At 41.1% G+C, this 27069-nt stretch overlaps 1 protein-coding gene across 2 annotated transcripts; it reads left to right on the forward strand.

The window, feature by feature from the left end:
- Nucleotides 1-6968: 6968 nt before the first annotated feature.
- On the forward strand, nucleotides 6969-27036 carry LOC134321500 (protein phosphatase 1 regulatory subunit 1B-like). 2 transcript variants are annotated; one of them, XM_063003276.1, is made up of 6 exons: nucleotides 6969-7261; nucleotides 16197-16280; nucleotides 16501-16576; nucleotides 21959-22063; nucleotides 22961-23086; nucleotides 23447-27036. In XM_063003276.1, the coding sequence occupies exons 1-6, from the start codon at nucleotides 7172-7174 to the stop codon at nucleotides 23527-23529; spliced, it is 564 nt and encodes a 187-aa protein (XP_062859346.1). In that variant the 5' UTR covers nucleotides 6969-7171; the 3' UTR covers nucleotides 23530-27036. The 2 variants fall into 2 exon arrangements, with proteins under 2 accessions (XP_062859346.1, XP_062859345.1); XM_063003275.1 differs by having other exon boundaries at nucleotides 6970-7261; nucleotides 21956-22063.
- Nucleotides 27037-27069: the final 33 nt, after the last annotated feature.

Below are 27069 nucleotides of genomic sequence, written 5' to 3' on the forward strand. Positions count from 1 at the left end.
CTCTTGATGAGTTGACATGAAATTAAATAATGACATGAACTAGTGTACTGCACATCTTGTCTATATATATATATATATAAAAGACCTTTTCTCGTCCAGATCGCTATTGAGAAGGACTAGAAGTTTATGACTCGTGTTTGTAAACCCAATTTCCAATGACAGCGACACAGAGTTCCATAAGTTTTCCACAAACATTATTTATTTTAACTTTCTTCTTAAATTGGCTTATCCATTAATCCAAGTTTCTCATAAAAACAAAATAAAAACTCAATATGTTCGCAATTGGCGTATAACAAACAAAACTACGGTAAAAAATCTATTGCTCCGCGTCCTCTTTCTTTCCGTATATTTTATATATATTTTCCGTATATAGAGCCAATACAATTCTGCCCTCTTAAGGGCTAACCAAAGAGGACTAATGAATAACAGCATACATTGATTACCAGGAAAAATTATCAATAGTTAAAATACCAAGTCTCCACTTCAAATAAGTATTATTTAACCAAACAGGAAATATTTATGACAATAAACATAGAAAATTACAATTAGTGCAATATTGCTTTTACAATATATATAAAAAGGTTCAGAGGTTCAGCCTTATCTTATCTTATCATATCATAGTTGTTTGCGTTTGGACCCGGAAATGGTCCGAACGTCACGTGTGACGTCAGACTTAACAAGCCCATATGTATCAGTTTGTGATTTGCTTGCTCAGCATTTACTAAATCCTGCTCAAGTTGCTTCTGAGTTAAGGAGGATCAACCAGACTTCTCAAACACCATAATGTGTTCAACTACACTGATCAACCGAAACATTAGGACCAGTCTGAACAGCTCTGACTTGCAGAGACCAGCATCTGAGGTAATCGGTACCAAGAAGTTACCAGCTGGTCCTTGGATGGATCATCCTACAGTGTGTCCTGGTGCTTCTTTGCTTCTGGGAAACGATGTACATGTCCACATCATCTTGGAGGACACAGCATTTGTTGAACTGACCAACCTCTTACTATTAGTCCAGTGTCTAGTTTCAGTGCTTTTAACAGTGGACAGTAGTTGCTACGTAGCCCTGGTTTGATGCACTGTGTGTTGTGATACATTCATAAACTTCATGTCTTCTTGGCCACCCAACAACCTGTCAGCGCTTGGTGTCTCATTCCTCCTCAGGTCAGACCACGCTACTTCTGTATTCTTCCACCACTCATGCTGGCACCTCGACCAGACCACAGGAGTCCCTGTTACAGAGCCAAAGACGTGAGGCACGGTGGCTCAGCGGGTAGCACTGTCACCTCACAGCAAAAACATCCTGGGTTCGACTCCCAGGTGGAATGGTCTGGGTCCATTCTGTGTAGAGTTTGCATGTTTTTGGTGCCTGTGCCTGTGTGGGTTTCCTCCCACAGTATAAAGACGTGCAAGTGAGGTGAACTGAAGATACAAAATTGTCCATGACTGTATTTGATATTAAACATGAACTGATAAATCTTGTGTAATGAGTAACTACCGTTCCTGTCATGAATGTAACCAAAGTGTAAAACATGACGATAAAATCCTAATAAATAAATAAATACTCAGTTTCATTCTTAAGACACAACCAATCGTGTCTGTTGACCAGATCGGTACCACAGCTAATCAGACGAGAATTAGGTCAAGGCGATGGGGGAGGGAGAATTAATGAAAGTGAGAAAAAGATTTGGAAGACGTCTGTGTGGTTACTCTGGTCAAAGTAAAAGAATGAAACACAATAAACGTCTCTGCAGTGAACTATTACATTAGGATGCTCAGGTGGTGCAGAGGTCTAATACACCTTAGAACAAAGAGTGACAACAATTCTGGAGCAGATCTATTATCACCTCCCCACCAAATAAAAATAAATACCCGTTGTTAATTGTGACTTGTGCTAAAAAGTGCTGACGGGTTAAACCTCTGCACCACACCAGCAGGAGAACCAGTTACAGGTTCATACAGGCAGGGAACCAGCAGCATGAGAACACTGATCCACCCGATCCTGTATCTCCTACATCTCCACCCGGCCAAAAGAAATGCACGTCAGCCAAAAATATTTCCTGCTCTCATCAGCAGGTGTTTTACACCACAACCCATTCACTGGTACACCACATTTACATTTACATTTTCAGCATTTAGCAGGCACTTTTTATCCAAAGCGACTTACAGTACTGTGACAGTGTACTGTCTAAGCAATTGAGGGTTAGGGGCCTTGTTTAAGGGCCCAACAGCGACAACCTGGCAGTGGTGGGGCTTGAACCAGTGACCTTTTAATTACTAGTCCTGCACCACTTGGCTACAACTGCGAGTTCGCGTGTTTCAGCCACACCCACTGCTAGCATGCTTATACAATCAGACATGTAAAAGAGAACCAAGCCTTCAAACACTGTGGCTACAGTTTGGGGAAGGCCCTTTGCTGTTTCGGCATGACCGTACACCTGATCCACCCGATCCTGTATCTCCTACATCTCCACCCGGCCAAAAGAAATGCACGTCAGCCAAAAATGTTTTCCTGCTCTCATCAGCAGGTGTTTTACACCACAACCCATTCACTGGTACACCACGTGTCCGAAAATATGTGGACACCGCTAATTACATCTACATTTTCTGCATTTAGCAGAAGCTTTTCATCCAAAGCGACTTACAAGTGTGACAGTATAAAATCTAAGCAATTGAGGGTTAGGGGCCTTGCTCAAGGGCCCAACAGTGACAACCTGGCAGTGGTGAGGCTTGAACCAGTGACCTTTTAATTTCTAGTTCAGTGCCTTAACCACTAGGCTACAACTGCGAGTTCGTGTGTTTCAGCCACACCCACTGCTAGCATGTTTATAAAATCAGACATCAAAGAAATCAAAGCCTTCAAACACTGTGGCAACAGTTTGGGGAAGGACCTTTGCTGTTTCGGCATGAACGTACCCCTGCGCACAGAGTGAGATCCACAAAGACTGACTGGTTGGTGGAGGAACTGTCAAACACACCAGTGATCGAACTCGGACAATGATTGGCTCGTCCGAGGGGTATTAGCTGAAAAGAAGCGGTCGGCCACTGCATGTGTCGAAGAGGGCGTGTGTTGGTCACGACCCTCCTCGGTCAGGACTGGAGGTCAGGAGCAGCACAGGAAATGAAATGAGGACATGAACAGACTGGGAGGAAAAAAATCCCAAACACAAACACACCAACAACACCGCTGCACCTGATACACTCATATCAGCACAACACACACAACCATGACCATGTTAGTGTCAGTTCAACGATAACTAACCATCATTCAAGTAATATCTGGACAGATGGTCTACAGTCAGTCATTGTATACCCACAAAGTTCATCTGTAAGGTTGGTGAAGGTATTGAACGTCCACACATTACTGTTTGATCTGAATGAAGCTGCACTTTCAGCGTAAAAGGTCAGAGTAGATCTGTAGATTCTTTATGTTCATCTCACATCAAAGACAAAGAGCATCAGCGCATCACTGAGTCATCTCTATACACAGTGCTGTGAAAAAGTATTCGCCCGCTTGATCATTCCCTCTTTCACTGTTATAGATCACTGTTATATAAACAACACATTTATAAACATTCAAAATAAACTCTGCTACCGGCAGGCTGGGCGCCTACACGAACGATGATTGGCTCTTTTGTAGGGAGGGTGCCAGAGGGGATTCAACATAACTGATGCAATTATGACCTCTCCTGGCTCAGTGTGTGACTCTCCATACGCGATACAGATCTCCATATGATCCTACCTCGTGCAGGAGAAAAGATGCAGAAGGCTGCTGCACACGTGTCGGAGGGGGCGTGTGTTAATCATGGCTCTCCTCGTTCAGGGGTGAAGTCAGCATCAGTAGAGAGGAAGCGAAATACAATCAGGTAATTGGGTATGACTAGATTGGGAGAAAAAATGGTGGAAAAATGCAATAGATGGTCTTTGGCCCTGCAGTGAATATTAATACATGCACACACTTCATTTTTGACATCATGTGACATTACCTGGGGATGAGATGGTACCAGAATTGTTTATTGGTTTAACGGCATGTCAACACATTGGTTACATTCATGCAGAATTATTTAGTCTTTTCTTTTTCTCTCTCTCTATATACAGTATAAAGGATCGTATCATAGTCTTTCTTGTTTAGTTTTTGTTTTGTTTGTCTTCATATGTGCAGTTTCAGTTTTATTTAGGTAAAGAGTTCAAGAACTGTTCCAGCTTTAACTTTGTTAAAGATTTTTTTTTATCGTCTGGGAAAACTTGAGTGTTTAGTTTAGTGTTTAGTTTAGTTTAGTTTTGTGTGTAGTTTAGTTTTGTGTTTAGTTTAGTGTTAAGTTTAGTTTAGTGTTTAGTTTAGTTTAGTGTTTAGTTTAGTTTAGTTTAGTGTTTAGTTTAGTGTTAAGTTTAGTTTAGTGTTTAGTTTAGTGTTAAGTTTAGTTTAGTGTTTAGTTTAGTTTAGTGTTTAGTTTAGTTTAGTTTAGTTTAGTGTTTAGTTTAGTTTAGTGTTTAGTTTAGTTTAGTGTTTAGTTTAGTGTTTAGTTTAGTTTAGTTTTGTGTGTAGTTTAGTTTTGTGTTTAGTTTAGTGTTAAGTTTAGTTTAGTGTTTAGTTTAGTTTAGTGTTTAGTTTAGTTTAGTGTTTAGTTTAGTGTTAAGTTTAGTTTAGTGTTTAGTTTAGTGTTAAGTTTAGTTTAGTGTTTAGTTTAGTTTAGTGTTTAGTTTAGTTTAGTGTTTAGTTTAGTGTTTAGTTTAGTGTTAAGTTTAGTTTAGTGTTTAGTTTAGTTTAGTGTTTAGTTTTTAACGCCATGTCTGCCCTTTGGGCCATGTTCATGGCAGGAAAGGTTGTGATCTGTCTTTTACTTACTTATTTCGTTTGACTTAGAGAAGTTATGTCTGTTGTCTATGTATGTTCATTTATATGTGTTACTTCAGTTTTGGTAATGACAGGAATTTTAGGAGTGTTGTTGCTTTTGTCTTGGTAAATAATTCCTTTATGGTTTTTGCTGATAAAATCTGTTGTCTTTCATGGTCATAAATGCCACATTCCAGCATTAAATGTTTTATTGTAATCTGTGTTTGGCATGGTGGGTAATATGGGACAGCTTCACCTTTTATCAGGTACATGTGCGTGAATCTAGAGTGTCCAATACGGCATCTTGTGTACACCTTCTGGTCCCAACAGTTTTCAAGGTAAGTCTGCATTTTTACCCCAATAGTGGGATTAGCTTTGTATAGTTTATTATTCTGGTGTGTGTTCCAGTCGTTTTGCCATTTGTCCTTGATATATGAGTTTATTATAGTTTTTTTTTTAAAAACTCCCTTTTAAACTTCTCCCTTTAATCGAGTCCAATTGCCCGATTGCGTCATGCTTTCTCTCCAATAATGCCGATCCCTGCTATGATTGAGGAGAACGAAGCTAACCCGCGCCCCCTCCGACACGTGGGCAGCAGCCGTATGCATCTTATCACCTACACTTTGACGAGTTCAGCGAGTGCAGCTCAGCGTTGTGTACAGAGAGACACACCCTGAGAGCACTCTTTTCTTATCTCTGTGCAGGTGCCATCAATCAGCCAGCAGAGGTCGTAATTGCACCAGTCATGAGAGAGTGACCCCATCCGGTTTGTGCCCCCCTCTGTGTGCCGACCTTGAACTTGCGCCCCTCACTACATTAACCCTTGCCCAGAAATCATTGCAAAAGCTCTTGACAAGCTTAAATAATATAATTAACATTGTACACATCAAAGATACGATGCAGTTTTGCTGATTGAAATATTTACTTTAAAAAGATAACACAGTCCTACCATAATCGAGCCTGTTGTGACGTCGGAGCCTGTTTCTGTGAGCACATCATAGAAATTCATGGTTCAATTTCAGTTAAAGCTAGTCGTAAATCGTAAGTGGTTCTTGTTTTTAATGTAGATGAGGGCAAAAAACTTTGCTTCACAGAGCCAAGTAAAGGCAAAAATACATCAATTGCTAATTTCACCAGTTCAGGATACTGTTCTGGATACTCTGCTTTAACAGACAGCAAAAACCCTTGATGTAGATTGCTTCTCAGCATCGGTGTTGTCGGAATACACGGCCTAGTAAAGTTCTGGGCTGAAACAATGCATTTATTAGCCCTATTTTTAAGTTTTGCTGGCCAACGGTCCTTTTTTCAGACTGAACTGGACAGCATTAAACGTGCGTGTGTGTGTGTGTGTGTGTGGTCAGCGAGACTAATCAATTAAGCCTCCTATGGGTGAAAAATGAACTGCTTTAGTTTTAGAAGTAAAAAAATCTTGTAATGTCACGCCCCCCCTGGACAGGTACTCCCGCCCCACCCCAGGTTGAATATGTTAGAATATGTCTAATGGAGACAAGTACCTGGCAAGTGTTACATAATGGAGCTTCTTCTCCTCTTCCTAAGTGAGAGTGTGTCAAAAAGGTCCAATTCGGCATCTGGTGTACGCTACCTGATCAGTGTGTTTTTCCAACTGGACACCATGGAAGGAAGGCAAACCAGTAGAGGTAGTGTGATGCTCTGGGCCATGTTCTGATGGGAAACCTTGGGTCCTGGCATTCATGTGGATGTTACTTTGACATGGCAGGTTTGAGACCTACAGACACACACTGAAATCTTATGAAAAGATGAAAATGGTTTCAAAATAGATCATGTAACAAATTCCTGGTCAGGTGTCCACATACTTACGGCCATAAAGTGCACTATAAAATATTTTGGGTGGGTTTTTAGGAGGTCCAATCGGAGGTCGGGGTTGGCACCCCTCTGGCCTGCATGTATTGTGTTCCTGTGCACCCTGTTCTTTCTTCATGTCTCTCGACCATTTCACTCTCTCACCCCTCCCTCTCTCACCCCTCTTTCTCTCTCTCTCTACCTCTCTCTTACCCCTCTCTCCTCTCTCTCCCCTCCCTTCCTCTCTCTTGCCGTCAGCAGTTGTAGAGCAGAGCAGGAGAGGAGGGAGGGATGAGGCTCTTCAAAAGCTACTACGGAGAACCATAAGAACCACAACCAGGTGCCAGTCAGATCGCGGGACCTAGAAAAAGAGGGAGGAGTTTAGATCACAACTCCTTCCTCTGGACCAGCACAAGAACTGGAGCAGCAGATCTGAAGGAAACATCTGAGAGGAGATCCAGGGGAACACTCGAGCTTTCTGATCGCAGGACGTCGCAGTATCGGGTTTTTAACTGACATGGAGGGTGAGCTGAAGGATGGGAGGAAGATCCAGTTTTCGGTTCCTTCTGCTGCTTCTACCCAGCTCGACCCCAGACAAGTAGAGATGGTAAGAAGTGTAATTTAATTATTTATTAGGATTTTAACATCATGTTTTACACGTCACACATTCATGACAGGACTGGAAGTTACACAAGATTAATATCAAACACAGTCGTGGACAATTTTGTATCTCTAGTTCACCTCACTGCACGTCTTTGTACTGTGGGAGGAAACCAGAGCACCCGGAGGAAACCCACACAGACACGGGGAGAACATGCAAACTCCACACAGAAAGGACCCGGACCGCCCCACCTGGGAATCGAACCCAGGACAGTGCTACCCACTGAATTTCTTTTGGGGGCAGTTTTATCTAAAGTGACTTACAGTTAGAAGTTAATACAGTTTGAGTAACTAAGGGCTAAGGGCCTTGCTCAGGGGCTCACCAGGGGCAACCTGGTGGTGGTGGGGCTTGAACCGGCAACCTTCTAAATACTAATCCAGTACCTTAACCGCTAAGCTACCACTGCCCAAAAGGTGAACTTAATTTTACACGTGGGAACCTCATTGTTGCAAGTTTTAGCCACACTCTGCTACAAGCCATTTCAAATCTTTTTAACTTAGTTTGGGGAAGGACCTTTCCTCCTCCAGACTTTATCAGTTCATTGTACAGAAACTCCAGTGGCCTGCACAGAGCCCTGACCTCAATCGTCTGAAAGACCTCTAAGGTGAATTGGAACGTCGACCGTGAGCCAGGCCTTCTCATCCACCAACAGAAAAAAAGCTCATGGTGATGGTCAGGTGTCCGCATACTTTTGGCCGTACGGTGTGTTTTATTATGCAGGCTCACGGTTAGAGAGATCAGATCAGACTCGGGCTCGTTTCCACACTGAATCACATGAGCAGTGGATCTGTGGGAGGAGGAGGAGAATATATTTAGCAACACTGTGGAGCGTGTAGTGGAATCACTCGGCTGTAGTTTATTTTAATGTGCGCTGCTGGTTTCTGTTTCTTTTTAAAGATCTGTACAAAAACATACGGAACACTTGAATAAAATACATCAATAATAAAATACATCGATAAAAAAATACATCGATAAAAAAATACATCAACAATAAAAGACATCGATAATAAAAGACATCAACAATAAAAGACATTGATTTCAAATGATTTAAATTATTATCTAAATAATGTTGGAACATGGACCTGTGTATAAATAAATATTTATATTTTCAGCATTTATCAGATGCTTTAATCCAGAGTGACTTACAGTACTGTGACAGTATACAATCTGAGCAATTGAGGGCCTTAACCACCAGGCCTTGCTCAAGGGCCCAACGGAGCTAACCTGGCAGCGGTGTGGCTTGAATCGGCAACCTTCTGGTTATTAGTCCAGTACCTTAACCACTAGGCTACAGCTTAGGTGGGGTTTGAACCAGCAACCTTATGCATACAAGTCCAGCACTTTAACCGCTAGGCTACAACTGCCGCAACAGAAATATACCTCTTAGCAAGGGGTGTGCCTAAGGAGTGTCCACATACTTTTGGTCATGGTGTATATGGTTCTGTATTTTGCATGTAAAAACAATTGAATTCATGTGTACATTAAAAATGCTAAAAAATGGTTAAAAATGGTTAAAATTTTTTAAAAATAGTTAAAAATTGTGTTAAAAAAAAGGTTTAAAAAAAAGATAAAAATGGTTTTAAGAAATGGTAACAAAAAATTGTAAAAATGGTAAAGAAAAATGGGAAAAATGGGAAAAATGATTTATAAGGGTAAAAAATGGGAAAAATGATTTATAAGGGTAAAAAAAAAGGTAAAAAAATAAATCAAATATATATCAAATAAGTGGAGAAAAATGAAGGTAAAAAAATGCTAAAAATTGTTTTAAAAAAAATGCTAAAAATGGTTAAAAATGGTTTTAAAAAATGGTAAAATTGGTTAAAAATTGGTTAAAAAATGGCAAAAATGCTAAAAAAAAATAAACCTTAATTATCAAATTAGTGGAGAATAATGAAGTTAAAGAAAAAAGCTAAAAATGGTTAAAAATGATTTTAAAAATGGTAAAAATGGTTAAAAGGGGTAAAAAAAGGTAAAAAAATAAACCCTAATTATCAAATAAGTGGAGAAAAATGAAGGTAAAAAATTTAAAAATTGGTTAAAAAAATGGTTTAAATGGTAAAAAAAATGCCACTGCAAGTCACTTTAAAAAAATTACAAGAAGTCAAAGCTGCAGCATCAGATTTAATAAAAAGTTTTATATCATTTGCAGATTCACACATTTCCTTCCAAATCTCACATCTCTACCTCACCAAAAGGCACCAAAAATCTAATGGAGAGCCTTTCTAGGATTAGGACGCTCAACAAGGTCATGCTTAGGCGTCCATATATTTTTGGGCATGAAGTATAGAGTATAATCGAACGGCATAATGGCAAGAACGTCCTGGTTTCGATTCCCAGGTGGAGTGGTCCAAGTCCTTTCTGTGTGGAGTTTGTATGTTCTCCCCGTGTCTGTGTGGGTTTCCTCCGGGAGCTCCGGTTTCCTCCCACAGTACAAAGACATGCAGTCAGGTTAATACAAAATTGTCCATGACTGTGTTTGACGTTAATCTCCACCTGGGGATTGAACCCATGACCTTCTTGCTATATTAAAGACACAGTATGGGGAATGAGATGTTTGAGTAGGATGTAAGTATGTCATGCTCAGGTGTCCAGATACTTTTGATCATGTAGTGAGAAAATGAGGTTAAATGTGTTTTTTTATCCACTCGATCTACTCACTCGACTTGGGCTGAGCTTCAGAAAAGAAAATAAGGTCAGGTTTCACATCTGGTGTGTGTGTGTGTGTGTGTGTGTGTGTGTGTGTGTGTGTGTGTGTGTGTGTGTGTGTGTGTGCTCATAACACCATGTTCATGTTGATGAAAACAATGAAACAATATCCAGTACAATGAAATTCTTTTCCCACATGTCTCAGCTTGTTTGTAAGCTGGGTCAGAGCGCAGGGAGGGGTAAGAGCCTCGCTCAAGGGCCCAACAAAGCCTGGATTTGAACCGACAATCTTCCGATTGATAGCCCAAACCTTTACCCTCTAGGCTACATAAAGAACCTGCATTTTATTTTGGGTGAATTGGAATGCAGACTGTGAGGGAGGCCTTTTTGCCTGACATCCTGGTTCCAAAATGGTCTGTGGCTGATTTAAGGTGATACTTGGGGCGATATATCAGCTAGCATCTATATGGAATATATGGAGTATATGGAGCAGTGGTCTCTTTGTCAAGGTCAGGAAAAAAACAACCAAACAGTCACCTTATACTTTTAATCCGACTGGTCCAGCGTCACTGAAGAATCTGCCATAAAATTAAACTTGCTAAAAAATGCTTTAAAAAAACCCTAATTAGCAAAGTAGTGGAGAATAATGAAGGTAAAAAATAGTAAAAATGGTTAAAAAAGGTTTAAGATGGTAAAAAAAAAAAATGGTTTAAAAAATGGTAAAAAAAAAAAATGTAATAAAAAAATTTTAAAAATTGTTTAAAAATGGTAAAGAAATTATTTTAAAAAAAGGTGAAATAAAAAGGTTAAAAAAGGGTCAAAATGGTAAAAAAAAAAAAAAAAAGGTAAATAAATGATTTTTAAAAAAGGTTAGAAAATTGTTAAAAAGGGTGAAAATGGTTTAAAAATGGTAAAAAAAAAAAAAAAGAAAAGAAATGGTAAAAAATGCTAAAAAAAACACCAGAACCTAATTATCAAATTAATGAAGAGTAATGAAGGTAAAAAATTGTAAAAAAAGTTTTAAAAATTGTAAAAAAAAAAAAGGTTAAAAAAGAATTAAAATGGTAAAAATGGTTAAAAATGATAAAAGTGGTTAAAAAAAAGTAAAAAAAAAAAGGTTAAAAATGGTAAAAGTGGTTAAAAAAAGGTTAAAAAAAAAATGGTAAAAATGGTAAAAAAAAAAATTTGTTTAAAAGGGTAAAAATATTTTGGGTGACTTGGAATGTAGACTGTGAGGAGGCCCTCTTGCACAACATCAGTCCCTAAATCCAGGATGTACTTGCAACTGAATGGAAGTAAGTGCCAGCAGTCGTGTTCCAAAATCTTCTGTGGCTGATTTAAGGCGATATTTAGAACCTAGAACACAGGGGCGAACGTTCGGGTGTCCCAATACTTTTGGCTCAGCTAATGATGAGTGAAAATGAAGCCACTTGAAGAATCTGGGTCACTTTTGTTTGCGTCCCATTTCCACATGAAAGGAAGGAGTGAAGTGGACGGGGAAGAATAGAACCACGTTCAAGGGTGGATGTTCTGTGAATATTAATAACGTCGTAAAAATGCTAAGCGACCCACCAGCGCAGTGTGTGTGTGTGTGTGTGTGTGTGTGTGTGTGTGTGTGTGTGTGTGTGTGTGTAATAAGATCACCATATCAATGAGGAATCACAGGCCGGTCCAGTGCCATCACAGAACCTGCTATAAAATGGAACTGCTCAAGTGTCCACAGTCGAGCAAGCTTTACATACTGTATAAAGCCCATATAAATAGAGCTAGTTTGACTCGACCCAATAAAACGTAGATGGAACAGCAGTCTCTGTGTCAAGGTCACCTGCAAAGACCTGCAGTGACAAGAACCTGCAATAAAATTGAACTGCTCGAGTGTCCACAGTCGAGCAAGTTTACATACTGTGTAAAGCTCATATAAATAGAGCTAGTTTGACTCGACCCAATAAAACGTAGATGGAACAGCGGTCTCTGTGTCAAGGTCACCTGCAAAGACCTGCAGTGACAAGAACCTGCAATAAAATTGAACTGCTCGAGTGTCCACAGTCGAGCAAGTTTACATACTGTGTAAAGCCCATATAAATAGAGCTAGTTTGACTCCACCCAATAAAATGTACATGGAACAGTGGTCTCTGTGTTAAGGGAAAATTGTGAATTAAATGCAGCTGGAACACTGGTGACACTGTTTACAGTCAAACAAGCTTTACATTACCGTGGGTCTAGGTCGGGGTTTTTTTTTTCAAGCGACCCACATTTGTGTCTGACCCGATGAAATCCTAAATGTACTTGCATCTGAGTGGAAGTAAGTGCCAGCAGTCGTGTTCCAAAATGGTCTGTGGCTGATTTAAGGCGATATTTAGAGCTACAGATGCTCAGCTAGAACCTAGAACACAGGGGGCGAACGTTCGGGTGTCCGAATACTTTTGGCTCTGCTAATGATGAATGAAAATGAAGCCAGCTGAGGAATCTGGATCTTTTCTTCTTCAACTTTGCCACAGTGGCGCTCGTGTCTCAGTCAAACTCGTCCTATTTATATGGGCCCCATTTATAAACTCTACCAGATTTAGTCATCATGAGTCATTAATACCACTAGAGCTTTCCACACCATCTATGTTGGTCCCTGTCCGTATATTTATGACCTGGCACATTTCGAGAGAGGTGAGAACGAGCTGTGATGGTTCCGTTTCTGAAGCCTCCAGTGCTGAAGATGAATCACGTGAGCGAGCGTGAGGATAACGGAGGAACATCGTGGTCCATGTGGGAATAAGTGTTGGTGTGAGTGGGTTTATATAGAACGCCGTGTTATATAATCGATATACTCGCAAGATACAGTTGCCATGGCAATAAAGCAGATTTTCCTCTGACGTACAGTCAGGTCAGAAGTTTACATATTCTTTTTGGATATACCTGATTCCTCTGCTGGAGGAGAACCACACTACACTCTCCATCTTCCTCCAATCTTTCATGTCTGCACCTCTGCCCGACATGATTTTCCCATGATTCCATTCACTTTTGCACTGTGGTAGTACCACTGCTAGCAGTGCAGCACCAGAGAATAATACAACTACCACCATGCTTGTTAGTAGGTACAGTAATGTTGGGTTTGAACGCATGACCAAAATCTTACACAGCTTAGCGTTTCTTCAGCTTTAAGATGCTAATTTGGTCCAGGTGGCACAGCGGAATATTCCGCTAGCACACCAGCATAGAGTTTCTGAACTCCCGGCGCCATCTGGCGAGCATAATTGGCAGTGCCTGCAGCAGATACTAATCGGCCATCGTATCTTCAGGGTGGGGGCCGGACTATGTGTGGGTGGGCGGGTCTTCATACGCTGTGTAAGGACCCTGATTGGTGGATGAGACGCCTGTGCAGAAAGCAGGGACGAGAAGAGGAGGGCTGTACACGTGTCGGAAGAGGCGTGTACAGCGACGTGCTCTCCTCGACTGCAATCTGGTATCCCTCAGCAGCGGAAGACAAATTGAGTCGCTAAATTGGGAGGAAAATGGGGAGAAATTTATTTTAAAAATGCTATTTTTTTAGTTCGGCTGCTTCTGAAGGCATTGCAACGTACAGCTCACTTGACTGTGGACAGTGACACATTTTAGGAAGTTCTAGTTCATAGTGGAACTGGATGATGGTTTGTACTGAAGATCTTTCAGCAGCATTTAGTGGACACTTTTTATCCAAAGCGACTTACAGTTTTGACTGAATACAGTTTGAGCAATTGAGGGTTAAGGGCCTTGGTCAGGGGCCCAACAGTGGCAACTTGGTGGTGGTGGGGCTTGAACCGGCAACCTCATGATTACTAGTCCAGTACTTTAACCACTGAGCTACCAGTGCCCTAAATTTGCTCAGAAACACCTTCAAATGATGTTTTTTCAACTTTCTGGGGAGGCACGGTGGCTCAGCCCCAAATAAAAATTCAGTGGGTAGCACTGTCCTGGGTTCGATTCCCAGGTGGGGTGGTCTGGGTCCTTTTCTGTGTGGAGTTTGCATGTTCTCTCTGTGTCTGTGTGGGTTTCCTCCGGGAGCTCCAGTTTCCTCCCACAGTACAAAGACGTGCAAGTGAGGTGAACCAGAGATACGTAATCAGTTCTAATCATAAACAAGGAGCCAGGAGGCCATGACCTAAACTTCTAGAATTATTTAGGTTGCTGTATGTATATTCAACCCAGCTGACGGTGTTTGATCTCTAAAATTTCCAAGAAGCAAGTGTTCCAATCATTCAGGCAGAGACAGAGAACAGACGCAGAATTGGGTGAAACCAGAAGACTGGTGTAGGAACCTAAAGGTTAATACCGCATTAACATCCGAGTTTGTCAAGCGAGGCGTTCAAATCCTCCAATATTCACAAGCACGCGATGATAATCCTGACGAGGTGGAGAAAATCCCATCCACACGTCCAACCATCACACAGAGGTCAAAAAAATGAGAAAGTGTGACGCATTTAATCATCACTAAAATCATCCTAAATCTCTAATCCAGAACCGCGTCCATCACTGAAGAGTAAAGGTCAGGATTAACTCAGGCTGAAAGTCACTGTGGAGTTCAGTACCAACCATTTTACTACAAATGTGGACCAAAAACCAAGATTTGTAATAAAATAGATCAAGACTGCAGATTTGTACCTAAGATACGAGGTTCTAAAGGACCAAGTTCCTAAACTTATACTTATAAAGCCTGGTTCTGAGCCTCACCTCCAAAACATCACCTCCCTAAGACAGGTCTTGGGTCTTTGTCCATCTTTTAGTACCTCAACCAACTAAGTGCAAATCATGGATCCTGGTCCATATTTTAGAACCTCATCCCCTAAGTACAAGACTTGAGTCTTGGTCCATATTTCAGTAACTCACCTCCGAAGTACAGGTCTTTGTCTATCTTTCAGAACTTCACCCTCTAAGTACAATTACTGAGTCTTAGCCCATGTTTCAAAACCTCCTAAGTACTGGTCTTGAGGGATCTTTCAGAACTTTACCCCCTTGGTACATGTCTTGGGTCTTGTTCCATCTCTCAGTACCTCACCTCCTAAGTACGGGTCTTGGATCTTGGTCCATCTTTCAGAACTTCACCCTCTAAAAGTATTAAACTTTGGCCCATCTTTCTGAACCTCACTTTCTATATACAGGTCTTGGTCTATCTTTCAGGATCTCACCCTCTAGGTCTAGGTCTTGCAACTTCTTCCAGCTTTCAGAACTTCACCTCCTTGTATAGGTCTTGGATCCTGGTGTATCATCTAGAACCTCACCAAAGGTTTTCCTTCAGTAATTCCCCTAAATTTAAGTCTTGGTCCTTTTCTGAAGGTCACTTCAACCTAGTAAAGGTCTTGGTCCATCTTTCAGAACCAAACCTCTTATGTAAAGGTCTTTGGTTTTGGTCCATCCCTTAGACCTCACTTCCTAACTACTAGTTCTGGTCTTTCTCTTAGGACCACAACTCCAAAGTACAGGTTTAGGGTCTTGCTTCATATTTCAGAACGTTACCTCATCTAAGTTTGAGTCTTGGTCTTTTATTCAGAACATCTCCTAAGTACAGGTCTTAGGTCTTGTTCCAGCTTTCAGAACTTCACCTCCTACGTACAAGCCTGGGATCTTAGTCTATCATCTAAAACCTTTATATATATATATATATATATATACATATATCTTTCAGTAAGGTAAAGGTCTTCATCCATCTCTCAGAAACTAACCTCCAAAGTACAGGTCTACTAGTCCTGGTCTATCACTTAGGACCTCAGCTCCAAAGTACAGGTTTAGGATCTTGCTCCAGATTTCAGAACGTTACTTCATCTAAGTTTGAGTCTTGGTATTTTATTCAGAACTTCATACAGTTCAGGTCTCGAGTCCTGGTCCCTGTGTCAGAACATCACTTTCTAAAAATGTGGTTGGTGGCTAATTAAGTCTAATGTCATGTCTAGTTAAGAGGCGGCACGGTGGCTCAGTGGGTAGTGCTGTCGCCTCACAGCAAGAAGGTCCTGGGTTTGATTCCCAAATGGAGCGATCAGGGTCTTTTCTGTGTGGAGTTTGCACCTCCGGGAGCTCCGGTTTCCTCCCACAGTCCAAAGACGTGCAAGTGAGGTGAACTGGAGATACAAAATTGCCCTAAGTGTGCGTGTGTGTTTCTACCTTTTGGTCAGTGAACTGCACCCACTGCAACCCCGACCAGGATAAAGCGGTGGTAAAACAGACTGAATGAATGAATAGTTACTATTTTCTAATCATCGTGTTTTGGAATTAGATTCGACGTCGAAGACCAACACCGGCCACGTTGTTCTGCACCGCAGATCATCCCTCACCAGACGAAGAGGCGTCCAGCCTTCAGGTAACGAGTCTGAGATTTTATAACTATAATAAATCTGACAGACTGTAGAGTTGTTGTTTGTGTTTATCAGTATAAAGCTAAAAGAAATCATTTCTGTATATTTAAATGAGTAATTTACACTGAGATTATATAAACTAAAGTGAAATATTTGTTGCTGTACAGTTTTAAGCTCTATCATTTATTCTTATTTACCGGAGACTTTATTACTTTCACTCTGCAGCTGTTCGTCTGTGAAAATGGAAACTTGAAGCCCAAAAAGTTGGACACAGTCGTCTATCAGCCTCCATCACTCACAGGTAAACAGAGCTGTCAGTAATTGTACGTATTTTATGTGCATGGAACAGTGGTCTCCTCACGAAGGTTTGGAAGAATACCAGAGCTGGAAGCTCATGCTGAGATGAATTTGTTGGGTTGGTGAGATGGTTAGAAGCTGTGAGAACATGAGTAACACAGATCACTGAAGAGAGTGAAGTACAGTACAAGTGTGTATGAGCGTGTGTGAGTGTGCGTATGTGTATGAGTGGGTGTATAAGTGTGTATGTGTGTGTATGAGTGTGTATGTATGTGTATGAGTGTGTACGAGTGTGTGTGTGAGTGTGGGTGTGTGTATGTGTATGAGTATGTATGTACGTATGTATGTGTACTTGTGTGTATGAATGTGTGTGTGTGTATGAGTGTGTGTATATGTGTTTAAGTGTGTATGTGTGTATGAGTGTGTATATATGTAAGTGTGTGTGTATATGTGTATATAAATGTGTGTATGAGTGTGTGTATGTGTGTATATGTGTATAAGTGTGTGTATATGAATGTGTATGAGTGTGTGTATGAATGTGTGTGTGTGTGTGTATGTATGTGTATGAGTGTGTGTATGAATGTGTGTGTATGTATGTGTATATGAGTGTGTGTATGAATGTGTATGAGTGTGTGTATGAATGTGTGTGTGTGTGTGTGTGTATGTATGTGTATAAGTGTGTGTATATGAATGTGTATATGAGTGTGTATATGAATGTGTGTGTGTGTGTGTGTATGTATGTATGTACAGTGGGGGAAATAAGTATTTGATCCCCTGCTGATTTTGTAAGTTTACCCCCTTACAAAGACTTGAACAGTCTATAATTTTTATGGAAGGTTTATTTTAACAGAGAGAGACAGAATATCAACAAAAAATCCAGAAAAGAAACATTAAATAAAAGTTATAAATGAATTTGTATGTAATTAAGGGAAATAAGTATTTGATCCCCTACCAACCAGCAAGAATTCTGACCCCCACAGACCGGTTATGTGCCCATGAGGCACACAAATTAGTCCTGTCCCTGTATAAAAGACTCCTGTCACAGAATCAGTTTCTTCCATTCAAATCTCTCGACCACCATGGGCAAGACCAAAGAGCTATCAAAGGATGTCAGGGACAAGATTGTAGACCTGCACAAGGCTGGAATGGGCTACAAGACCATCAGCAAGAAGCTTGGTGAGAAAGAGACCACTGTTGGTGCGATCATTCGAAAATGGAAGAAATACAAGATCACAGTCAATCACCCTCGCTCTGGAGCTCCATGCAAGATCTCACCTGGTGGGGTAAGAATGATTCTGAGAAAGGTGAGGTCAGTCCAGAATTACATGGGAGGAGCTTGTCAATGATGTTTTTTTCTGGATTTTTTGTTGATATTCTGTCTCTCTCTGTTAAAATAAACCTTCCATAAAAATTATAGACTGTTCAAGTCTTTGTAAGGGGGTAAACTTACAAAATCAGCAGGAGATCAAATACTTATTTCCCCCACTGTATGTGTATAAGTGTGTGTATATGAATGTGTATATGAGTGTGTGTATGAATGTGTGTGTGTATGTATGTATGTGTATAAGTGTGTGTATATGAATGTGTATATGAGTGTGTGTATGAATGTGTGTGTGTATGTATGTACAGTATGTGTATAAGTGTGTGTATATGAATGTGTATATGAGTGTGTGTATGAATGTGTGTGTGTATGTATGTATGTGTATAAGTGTGTGTATATGAATGTGTATATGAGTGTGTGTATGAATGTGTGTGTGTGTGTGTATGTATGTATGTGTATAAGTGTGTGTATATGAATGTGTATGAGTGTGTGTATGAATGTGTGTGTGTGTGTGTATGTATGTATGTGTATAAGTGTGTGTATATGAATGTGTATGAGTGTGTGTATGAATGTGTGTGTGTGTGTGTATGTATGTATGTGTATAAGTGTGTGTATATGAATGTGTATATGAGTGTGTGTATGAATGTGTGTGTGTGTGTGTATGTATGTATGTGTATAAGTGTGTGTATATGAATGTGTATGAGTGTGTGTATGAATGTGTGTGTGTGTGTGTATGTATGTATGTGTATAAGTGTGTGTATATGAATGTGTATGAGTGTGTGTATGAATGTGTGTGTGTGTGTATGTACAGTGTATCACAAAAGTGAGTACACCCCTCACATTTCTGCAAATATTTCATTATATCTTTTCATGGGACAACACTATAGACATGAAACTTGGATATAACTTAGAGTAGTCAGTGTACAGCTTGTATAGCAGTGTAGATTTACTGTCTTCTGAAAATAACTCAACACACAGCCATTAATGTCTAAATGGCTGGCAACATAAGTGAGTACACCCCACAGTGAACATGTCCAAATTGTGCCCAAAGTGTCAATATTTTGTGTGACCACCATTATTATCCAGCACTGCCTTAACCCTCCTGGGCATGGAATTCACCAGAGCTGCACAGGTTGCTACTGGAATCCTCTTCCACTCCTCCATGATGACATCACGGAGCTGGTGGATGTTAGACACCTTGAACTCCTCCACCTTCCACTTGAGGATGCGCCACAGGTGCTCAATTGGGTTTAGTCCATCACCTTTACCTTCAGCTTCCTCAGCAAGGCAGTTGTCATCTTGGAGGTTGTGTTTGGGGTCGTTATCCTGTTGGAAAACTGCCATGAGGCCCAGTTTTCGAAGGGAGGGGATCATGCTCTGTTTCAGAATGTCACAGTACATGTTGGAATTCATGTTTCCCTCAATGAACTGCAGCTCCCCAGTGCCAGCAACACTCATGCAGCCCAAGACCATGATGCTACCACCACCATGCTTGACTGTAGGCAAGATACAGTTGTCTTGGTACTTCTCACCAGGGCGCCGCCACACATGCTGGACACCATCTGAGCCAAACAAGTTTATCTTGGTCTCGTCAGACCACAGGGCATTCCAGTAATCCATGTTCTTGGACTGCTTGTCTTCAGCAAACTGTTTGCGGGCTTTCTTGTGCGTCAGCTTCCTTCTGGGATGACGACCATGCAGACCGAGTTGATGCAGTGTGCGGTGTATGGTCTGAGCACTGACAGGCTGACCTCCCACGTCTTCAACCTCTGCAGCAATGCTGGCAGCACTCATGTGTCTATTTTTTAAAGCCAACCTCTGGATATGACGCCGAACACGTGGACTCAGCTTCTTTGGTCGACCCTGGCGAAGCCTGTTCCGAGTGGAACCTGTCCTGGAAAACCGCTGTATGACCTTGGCCACCATGCTGTAGCTCAGTTTCAGGGTGTTAGCAATCTTCTTATAGCCCAGGCCATCTTTGTGGAGAGCAACAATTCTATTTCTCACATCCTCAGAGAGTTCTTTGCCATGAGGTGCCATGTTGAATATCCAGTGGCCAGTATGAGAGAATTGTACCCAAAACACCAAATTTAAGAGCCCTGCTCCCCATTTACACCTGGGACCTTGACACATGACACCAGGGAGGGACAACGACTCATTTGGGCACAATTTGGACATGTTCACTGTGGGGTGTACTCACTTATGTTGCCAGCTATTTAGACATTAATAACTGTGTGTTGAGTTATTTTCAGAAGACAGTAAATCTACACTGCTATACAAGCTGTACACTGACTACTCTAAGTTATATCCAAGTTTCATGTCTATAGTGTTGTCCCATGAAAAGATATAATGAAATATTTGCAGAAATGTGAGGGGTGTACTCACTTTTGTGATACACTGTATATATGTGTATATGAGTGTGTGTATGAATGTGTGTGTATTTATGTGTATATGAATGTGTGTATATGAATGTGTGTAAGTGTGTATGAGAGTGCATAAGTGTGTGTATATGAATGTATGTGAGTATGAGTGTGTGTGTGTGTGTGTGTGTGTGTGTGTGTCTGAGTGTGAGTGTGTGTGTGTGTGTGTATTAGGGTTTGAGAAGCAATATAAGGTGGTGACACTCATGATCTGGATTAATGCAGAGAGTGCCCACAGCTCACATCTGGTCCTCTCTCACACACATACACACACACACACACACACACACACACACACACACACACACACACACACACACACACACAGGTATCTTTGTTTAGTCTTGTTCACCTGATGAGGTACAAGGTGACCTTGAGTCTAAAATGAATTCTCTAACTGACGGTGATGACAGACTCAGTATGAGACGAACATTGTTAAGTAAATGTATGCGCACGCACGCACACACACACACACACACACACACACACACACCCTCATCATGGCGCTCGGCCTTGCAGACATCTGCACTTTTCTTTTCTGCTGATCTTCCTCTCTCCTTAAGTTCCTGTAAAACAAAACACACACGAGTTTGGAAAATCCGCCACCCTGAGTGGAATTATTTTGGCGTGGTCTCTTCCAGGATGATAACACTCCCATCCACAGTGCATCTAAAGTCCATCAAATATGAAAATGATGTCAATATTCAGTGGCCTTAAGGTACTGGATCTGGAGCCGGGTGAACACTGGACTGACGTGTTCCACAGAGACACGCATTAGAACACTGACTGAGGAAACACTGTGGAACAGTTGTATTTCAATGCCAAGGTTTACTGAAGTGGCTCTAAGTTGTTTTATATATAATTTTGTTACTAAATATGTGAGGAGTCTTTATGTGGCCTCGTCCTGTACTCAAAACATGTCTGAGATCAAAGTGCTCGGGTGGAGCAGCAGTTTCATCCGCCAGCTCAAGATTGCAAAGCGTCCGAGCTCTCGAATTTAAATCTGAGTGGTGCTACCAACCCAGCCAGGCATCTAACAGACGTGGCGGGCCACGTCTGAAGTGGGAAGGTTGAACAGGGTAAACGATATGGCTCTGTGTGGGAACTTGCTGCTGGCGGGTGAAAAGAAGCCCCCAGAAACTGCGCACATGTCGGAGGGGACACGTGCTAGTCTAAAATAGGGAGCTGGACATGACTAAATTGGGGAGAATTTTTTTATCAATAATAGGAACTCATCATTGTTCTGCTTTATTGCACTCAGTAATTTTGCTCCATTCAAGCTGCAGAGTTTCGATTCTGCTGGGAAATCAACAAGTTTTTTCCAACCAATTTAGTCATATCCAATTATCTGATCGCAGCCGTGACTAACACGCCCCCTCCAACATGTGTGCAGTAGCCAACCGCTTCTTTTCACCTGCATGAGGCAGGTTTATATGGAGATCCGTATCACGCACAGAGAGTCACACAGCGATCTCCATTATCCCTCGTCTCTGTGTAGTACCATCGATCAGCCAGTAGAGGTCGTAACTGCAGCAGGTATGAGGAATCCCCTCCCGCATCCCTCTCGGACGAGCCAATCATTGTTCGTATGATGGTAGAAAAGCTGAGATTTAAATTCGTCTCTTTTTTTCTGATTCTGCAGCAGTTCAAAAAATGGCTGAAGCTCACGTCAGATTCCACACCGCGGTACAGGACAGTCCTTCACCTGAATCATCCGGCGATGAGGACTCGTCTCCGGGGGCGGCCAAAGGTGATTTTATTTCCCTTGCATGTTACAGACACACTGAGGTTCCTGGTCTAGATTTGTTTGATTCTAGTTCAAGAAAAAATACAACCCTGAATCAGAAAAAGTTGGGACAGTTGGGAGAGTTTCTTACATTGACTTTGACTTTTATTTGATGTCAAACAGGATGAACCTGAGATATTTCATGTTTTATCTGCTCAACTTCATTTCATTTATTAATAAACATCCATTCCTGCATTTCAGGCCTACAACATGTTCCAAAAAAAGTTGGGACGGGGCAATTTAGGGCTAGTAATGAGGTGAAAAAACTAAATAATGATGTGATTCCAAACAGGTGTTTGTAATCATGGTTTGGTACAAAAGCAGCATCCAGGAAAGGCTGAGAGTCTCTGATGAGTCTTTGATTACATTGCTATGGCTGTGGAAGAAGAGGGTACGGGTACTGGACTGGCCTGCCTGCATCCCTGATCTGTCCCCAATAGAGAATGTGTGGAGAATATTGAAACAACGACGACCCCCCGTACTGTTGCACATCTTAAGACGTGTTTGCAGGAAGAACGAGACAAAATAAAAGCTGAAACACTACATCACTTGGTCTCCTCGGTGCCAAAACATCTTTTAAGTGGTGAAAAGGAACGGCAACATTACAAAGAGGTAAATGCTTTACTGTCCAAACTTTTTTTGGAATGTGTTGCAGACCTGAAATGCAGGAATGGATGTTTATTAATAAATGAGCAGATAAAACATGAAATATCTCAGGTTCATCCTGTCTGACATCAAATAAAAGTCAAAGTCAATGTAAGAAACGCTGTGTTTTTATTATTGCATTTTCCATGCTGTCCCAACTTTTTCTGGTTTGGGGTTGTGTATAAATATATATTTTTATTTTTGTATTAAATTCAGTTGATGCTGCAACATCAGACCAGTCAGATCATTCAGCGTCTGAGAGTTCAGCAGATGAAGATGAAGAAAAGGAAAAATCAGAGAACAGAACAGATGAAAGAGGAAAGAACAAAGAGAAAAAAATACGTAAGAGAGAAAACGACTTATCAGGATCCTTACACAGCGTATGAAGACCCACCCACACATAGTCCGGTCATCCCCCCTGCAAATGCAGTGGCAAATTAGTATCTGCTGCAGGCACTTCCAATTATGCCCGCCAGATGGCGCCCAGCCGACCAGTGGCAATGCTGAGTTTCGAATCTCAGCACTGGTGTGCTAGTGGAATATAGCACTGCGCCACCTGGGTGCAGCAACACGCTTTTATCCTGTTTATCCTATTTCTATCCTATCCTTTTATCCTAGAGCCTCTGATTTGAGGTGGGCAAGAATATCTGTGCTGTCTGAGGACCAAAATTCTGACTAATAAACAACATTTTTTTACTGCAGATCCATCAGACATCTCCAAATCTGAGAAACTGGAAGAGTCATCAGAAGAGCGTCAGGCAAAAGAAGAGAAGAAAATAAAATGAAGATGAGAATGAGAGAAGTGAGAGTCTGGGAAATGGTAATGACGCAGAAAAATAAGAGAGGGTGCAAATAAATTTGGGAAGTTAAAGGTAAATGAACTTTATGGAACTAGTAGACGTACACAATCAGAAACAGAAGCTGGTAAAGTACATGGATTGGTACACGATATGGCCAAAAGTATGTGGACAGCCCTCATTTTTATAAAAACACTTACTGATAACAGGTGTATAAAGTCAGTTACACCATATTGGACCCAAACGGAGACCTTTGGGATGAATTGGAGCTTTGATTGCTTGACATCACTGCCTGATCTGGCAAAAAGTCCAAAATCTTGTGAAAAGCCTTTACAAAAGCAGACAGGGGTTCCGAATCCATATTCATGCCTGTATTAATGCCAATGATTTTGGAATTGTCACATGGCTCATCTGCTTAATGAATTTGGCAGTGAGTCACATTAAGAGTCGTGTTCTTCTGCAGTGCAATTTTGGCTGGTAGGGGGGGCATGGAGGTACAGATGATCGATGTTTCAGTTTATCTTGATTGTCGTCTGCACCTCATGAATATTAATTCGCTCCAGGTGGAAGTTCTTCTATATATCACAGGTTCTCCCCCTCAGATTTGTCAGCTACTCTGTCTTTTCTCCAAAACCGTGGCCCCAAGCTGCTTGGTCTGGTCCAGTTTTCTACTGGCGTGCGATGCCAGCCTCATGATGGAACCCATCCTGGGAGAGTGGATTGCCCCAGAGGCAGCGTGATGTTCCTTTCCCGGTTCGGATCCCACCCGTATATCAGCGTTATGAGCGGGGTGGACCAGTTGGCGGGGTCGGGTGCCACTCAAGCATTGTCGGAACAGGCTGGTTCTGAAGGTTCCTTATCTCCTATTTTTCCTTTTTAGGTCGGGGGTCTGCACCGTCCCTGTTTTGTCCACTTTCTCCCCTGCAGATGTTTTTTATTGTCTTTCATTCATTACTTTATTTCTTTTTATTTATTTGCAATTATGCATTTTTTGTTTGTGGCTTTTTAGCCACACTTTGTTCTACCCTGGTTAAAACATCTTGCACTTGGGTTCTTCCAATTTGCCGGTGTATTTGATAGTGAGGCGCGACCCCCCGTTACAGAATGTCTAACAAGCTTTTCTGGCCACACCGTGTACATTAGTGTACTTTTCTGTACTTCTGTTTCTGAGAGAGTGTAAAAGATACTACAAGAGTATGTTTATAACAGATCTGTACGAGAATAAAAGGTCACATTTAAGGTCAGGACATGAAGAAGTGAAGAAAGAAAAGCAATCAAATCATCAGCAGGACATAATCAAGCTTAATCATTACTGCAGGACTGTTGAAAACCTCAAGGACACTCCAGCATATGCACGTTTTAACAAAGTCATATTAAGACCTGATTGACCTCCAATCAGTCTGTCCAGTTATATCTGAAGCTTCCATAAGCTAAACAACAGTGCACTCAGTCTCACTCAGCTGATTATTATTATTACTATTATTATTATTATTATTTCATCATGTTTTATTGTTATCAGTAGGAGGAATCCTGGGAATATGGGATTGTTTAAGGTCAAAAACTCATTATGGTTTAATTGTGACCCATTCCTCATAGTAAAGTGTCTTCAATTCCTCAAGGTGAAGAGGGTCCATCTGATGGACTCACAATTTCAAAATGTTAAACATAATTAAACAGATGAGAGACCAAAAACATTTACATTACAGATAATAAACCCAGCAGGCATCTACATACAGACATGACAGCCACGGTCCCAGGGGGTGGCCAATGACCTGCAATGAATTTTCATTATGCTACTGCACTATGCCCAGTGATTCCAAACCCACTGCAACCCTGGCCAGGTTAAAGCAGTGATGAAAACACTCACTCACTTTCTTACCCGCTTATCCAATTAGGGGAGCGCAAGGCACACAGTAACACCCTGGACGGGGCGCCAGTTCATCACAGGGCAGATACACATACACACACTCATACACACACACATTCACCTACATTCAATTCAGTGTCACCAATTAACCTGACTGCATGTTTTTGGACTGTGGGAGGAAACCGGAGCTCCCGGAGGAAACCCACACAGACATGGTAAGAACATGCAAACTCCACACAGAAAGGACCCGGACCGCCCCGCCTGGGAATCGAACCCAGGACCTTCTTGCTGTGAGGCGACTGTGCTACCCACCGAACCACCCGCGATGAAAATATGAAAATAAAATTCAATAAAAATGAACCCAGGTAATTTTGCTGTAGGATGAATGTCTAATCTTAGTGCTGATTGTGGCCTGATTACAGCTTTGTGTTCTTCGGTTAATTGCATCAGTTATTTTCTTAACCTTTTATGTCTCAGTCTGACATTGCTGCCTTAAAACTTCCAGTTTTTATTAGTACACATCATGTCTCGACACCACAAATTATCACCATTTCTACCTTGCTACAAATCCGCTGTTGCTAATTGCAGCTTTGAGTTTGTTTGTTTGTTTATTAGGATTGTAACGTCATGTTTTACACTTTGGTTACATTCATGACAGGAACGGTAGTTACTCTTTACACAAGGTTCTTCAGTTCACAATGTTACATAGAACACAGTCATGGACAATTTCACCTCACTTGCACGTCTTTGGACTGTGGGAGAAAACCGGAGCACCCGGAGGAAACCCACACAGACATGGGGAGAACATGCAAACTCCACACAGAAAGGACTCAGACCGCCCCACCTGAGGCCACCGTGCCGCCCTGCAGCTTTGAGACAAACAGCTCAAGTTTGACCCTTTACTCTGGACAGCCCATCTTCAAAATATCAAAAGTACAAGGGTCCATTAGGAATTTCTAAATCAGATAAGATTGATGTATGTTCTCATGTTTCCTTTGATGACGTATAATGATCCAATACCGTCTACATACAAACAGCTTTATATGATGATGCTCCCACCACCGTACTTCACTGTGGCTTTGGTGCTCTTGAGGTCACGGGCGTACGCAGCCTTTCTGAGTCTAAACATCACCAGCTGAACCATCACTCTGACCAGTTCACATGCTTTAGTCTGACTCTATATATACGAATGTATAATTTATCACATCGTATTTTATAATATTTTATAAAACTGCAAATGAATAAAAGCCGCTGGTAGGGAACTACAAACAGTTTAAATATTTTGTTTTGGGATTTGGGGTGTTTGCTGTATTTAATCATAAACAGTTTGGTATTTTGCTCACACGTATTTAAACAAATAAAGGAAAATGTAAAAAAGTCTTACTAATTATTAACAATAAACCTCCAAGTAATGCAGTTTGACACTATAGGTATAGAAAGTGACATTTCAGTGACTGCAGTTTAGTTATATTTTGAATATTTATGCATTTCTGTTTTCTGCTGTTATATTGAAAATGAAGTTTAAGATGTTATATTTCCATTATATTCTGATTATATTTTGATTTGCAGACTTTGTATGTACCCACTGCTTTCTGCTGTCTGATTTCTGATTAAAATATAAACAAGTTCGTGTGGATTTATACAATAAAAAAACGAATAAG

The sequence above is a fragment of the Trichomycterus rosablanca genome, chromosome 10 (assembly GCF_030014385.1).
Source record: "Trichomycterus rosablanca isolate fTriRos1 chromosome 10, fTriRos1.hap1, whole genome shotgun sequence".
NCBI classification, from domain to species: Eukaryota; Metazoa; Chordata; class Actinopteri; order Siluriformes; family Trichomycteridae; genus Trichomycterus; species Trichomycterus rosablanca.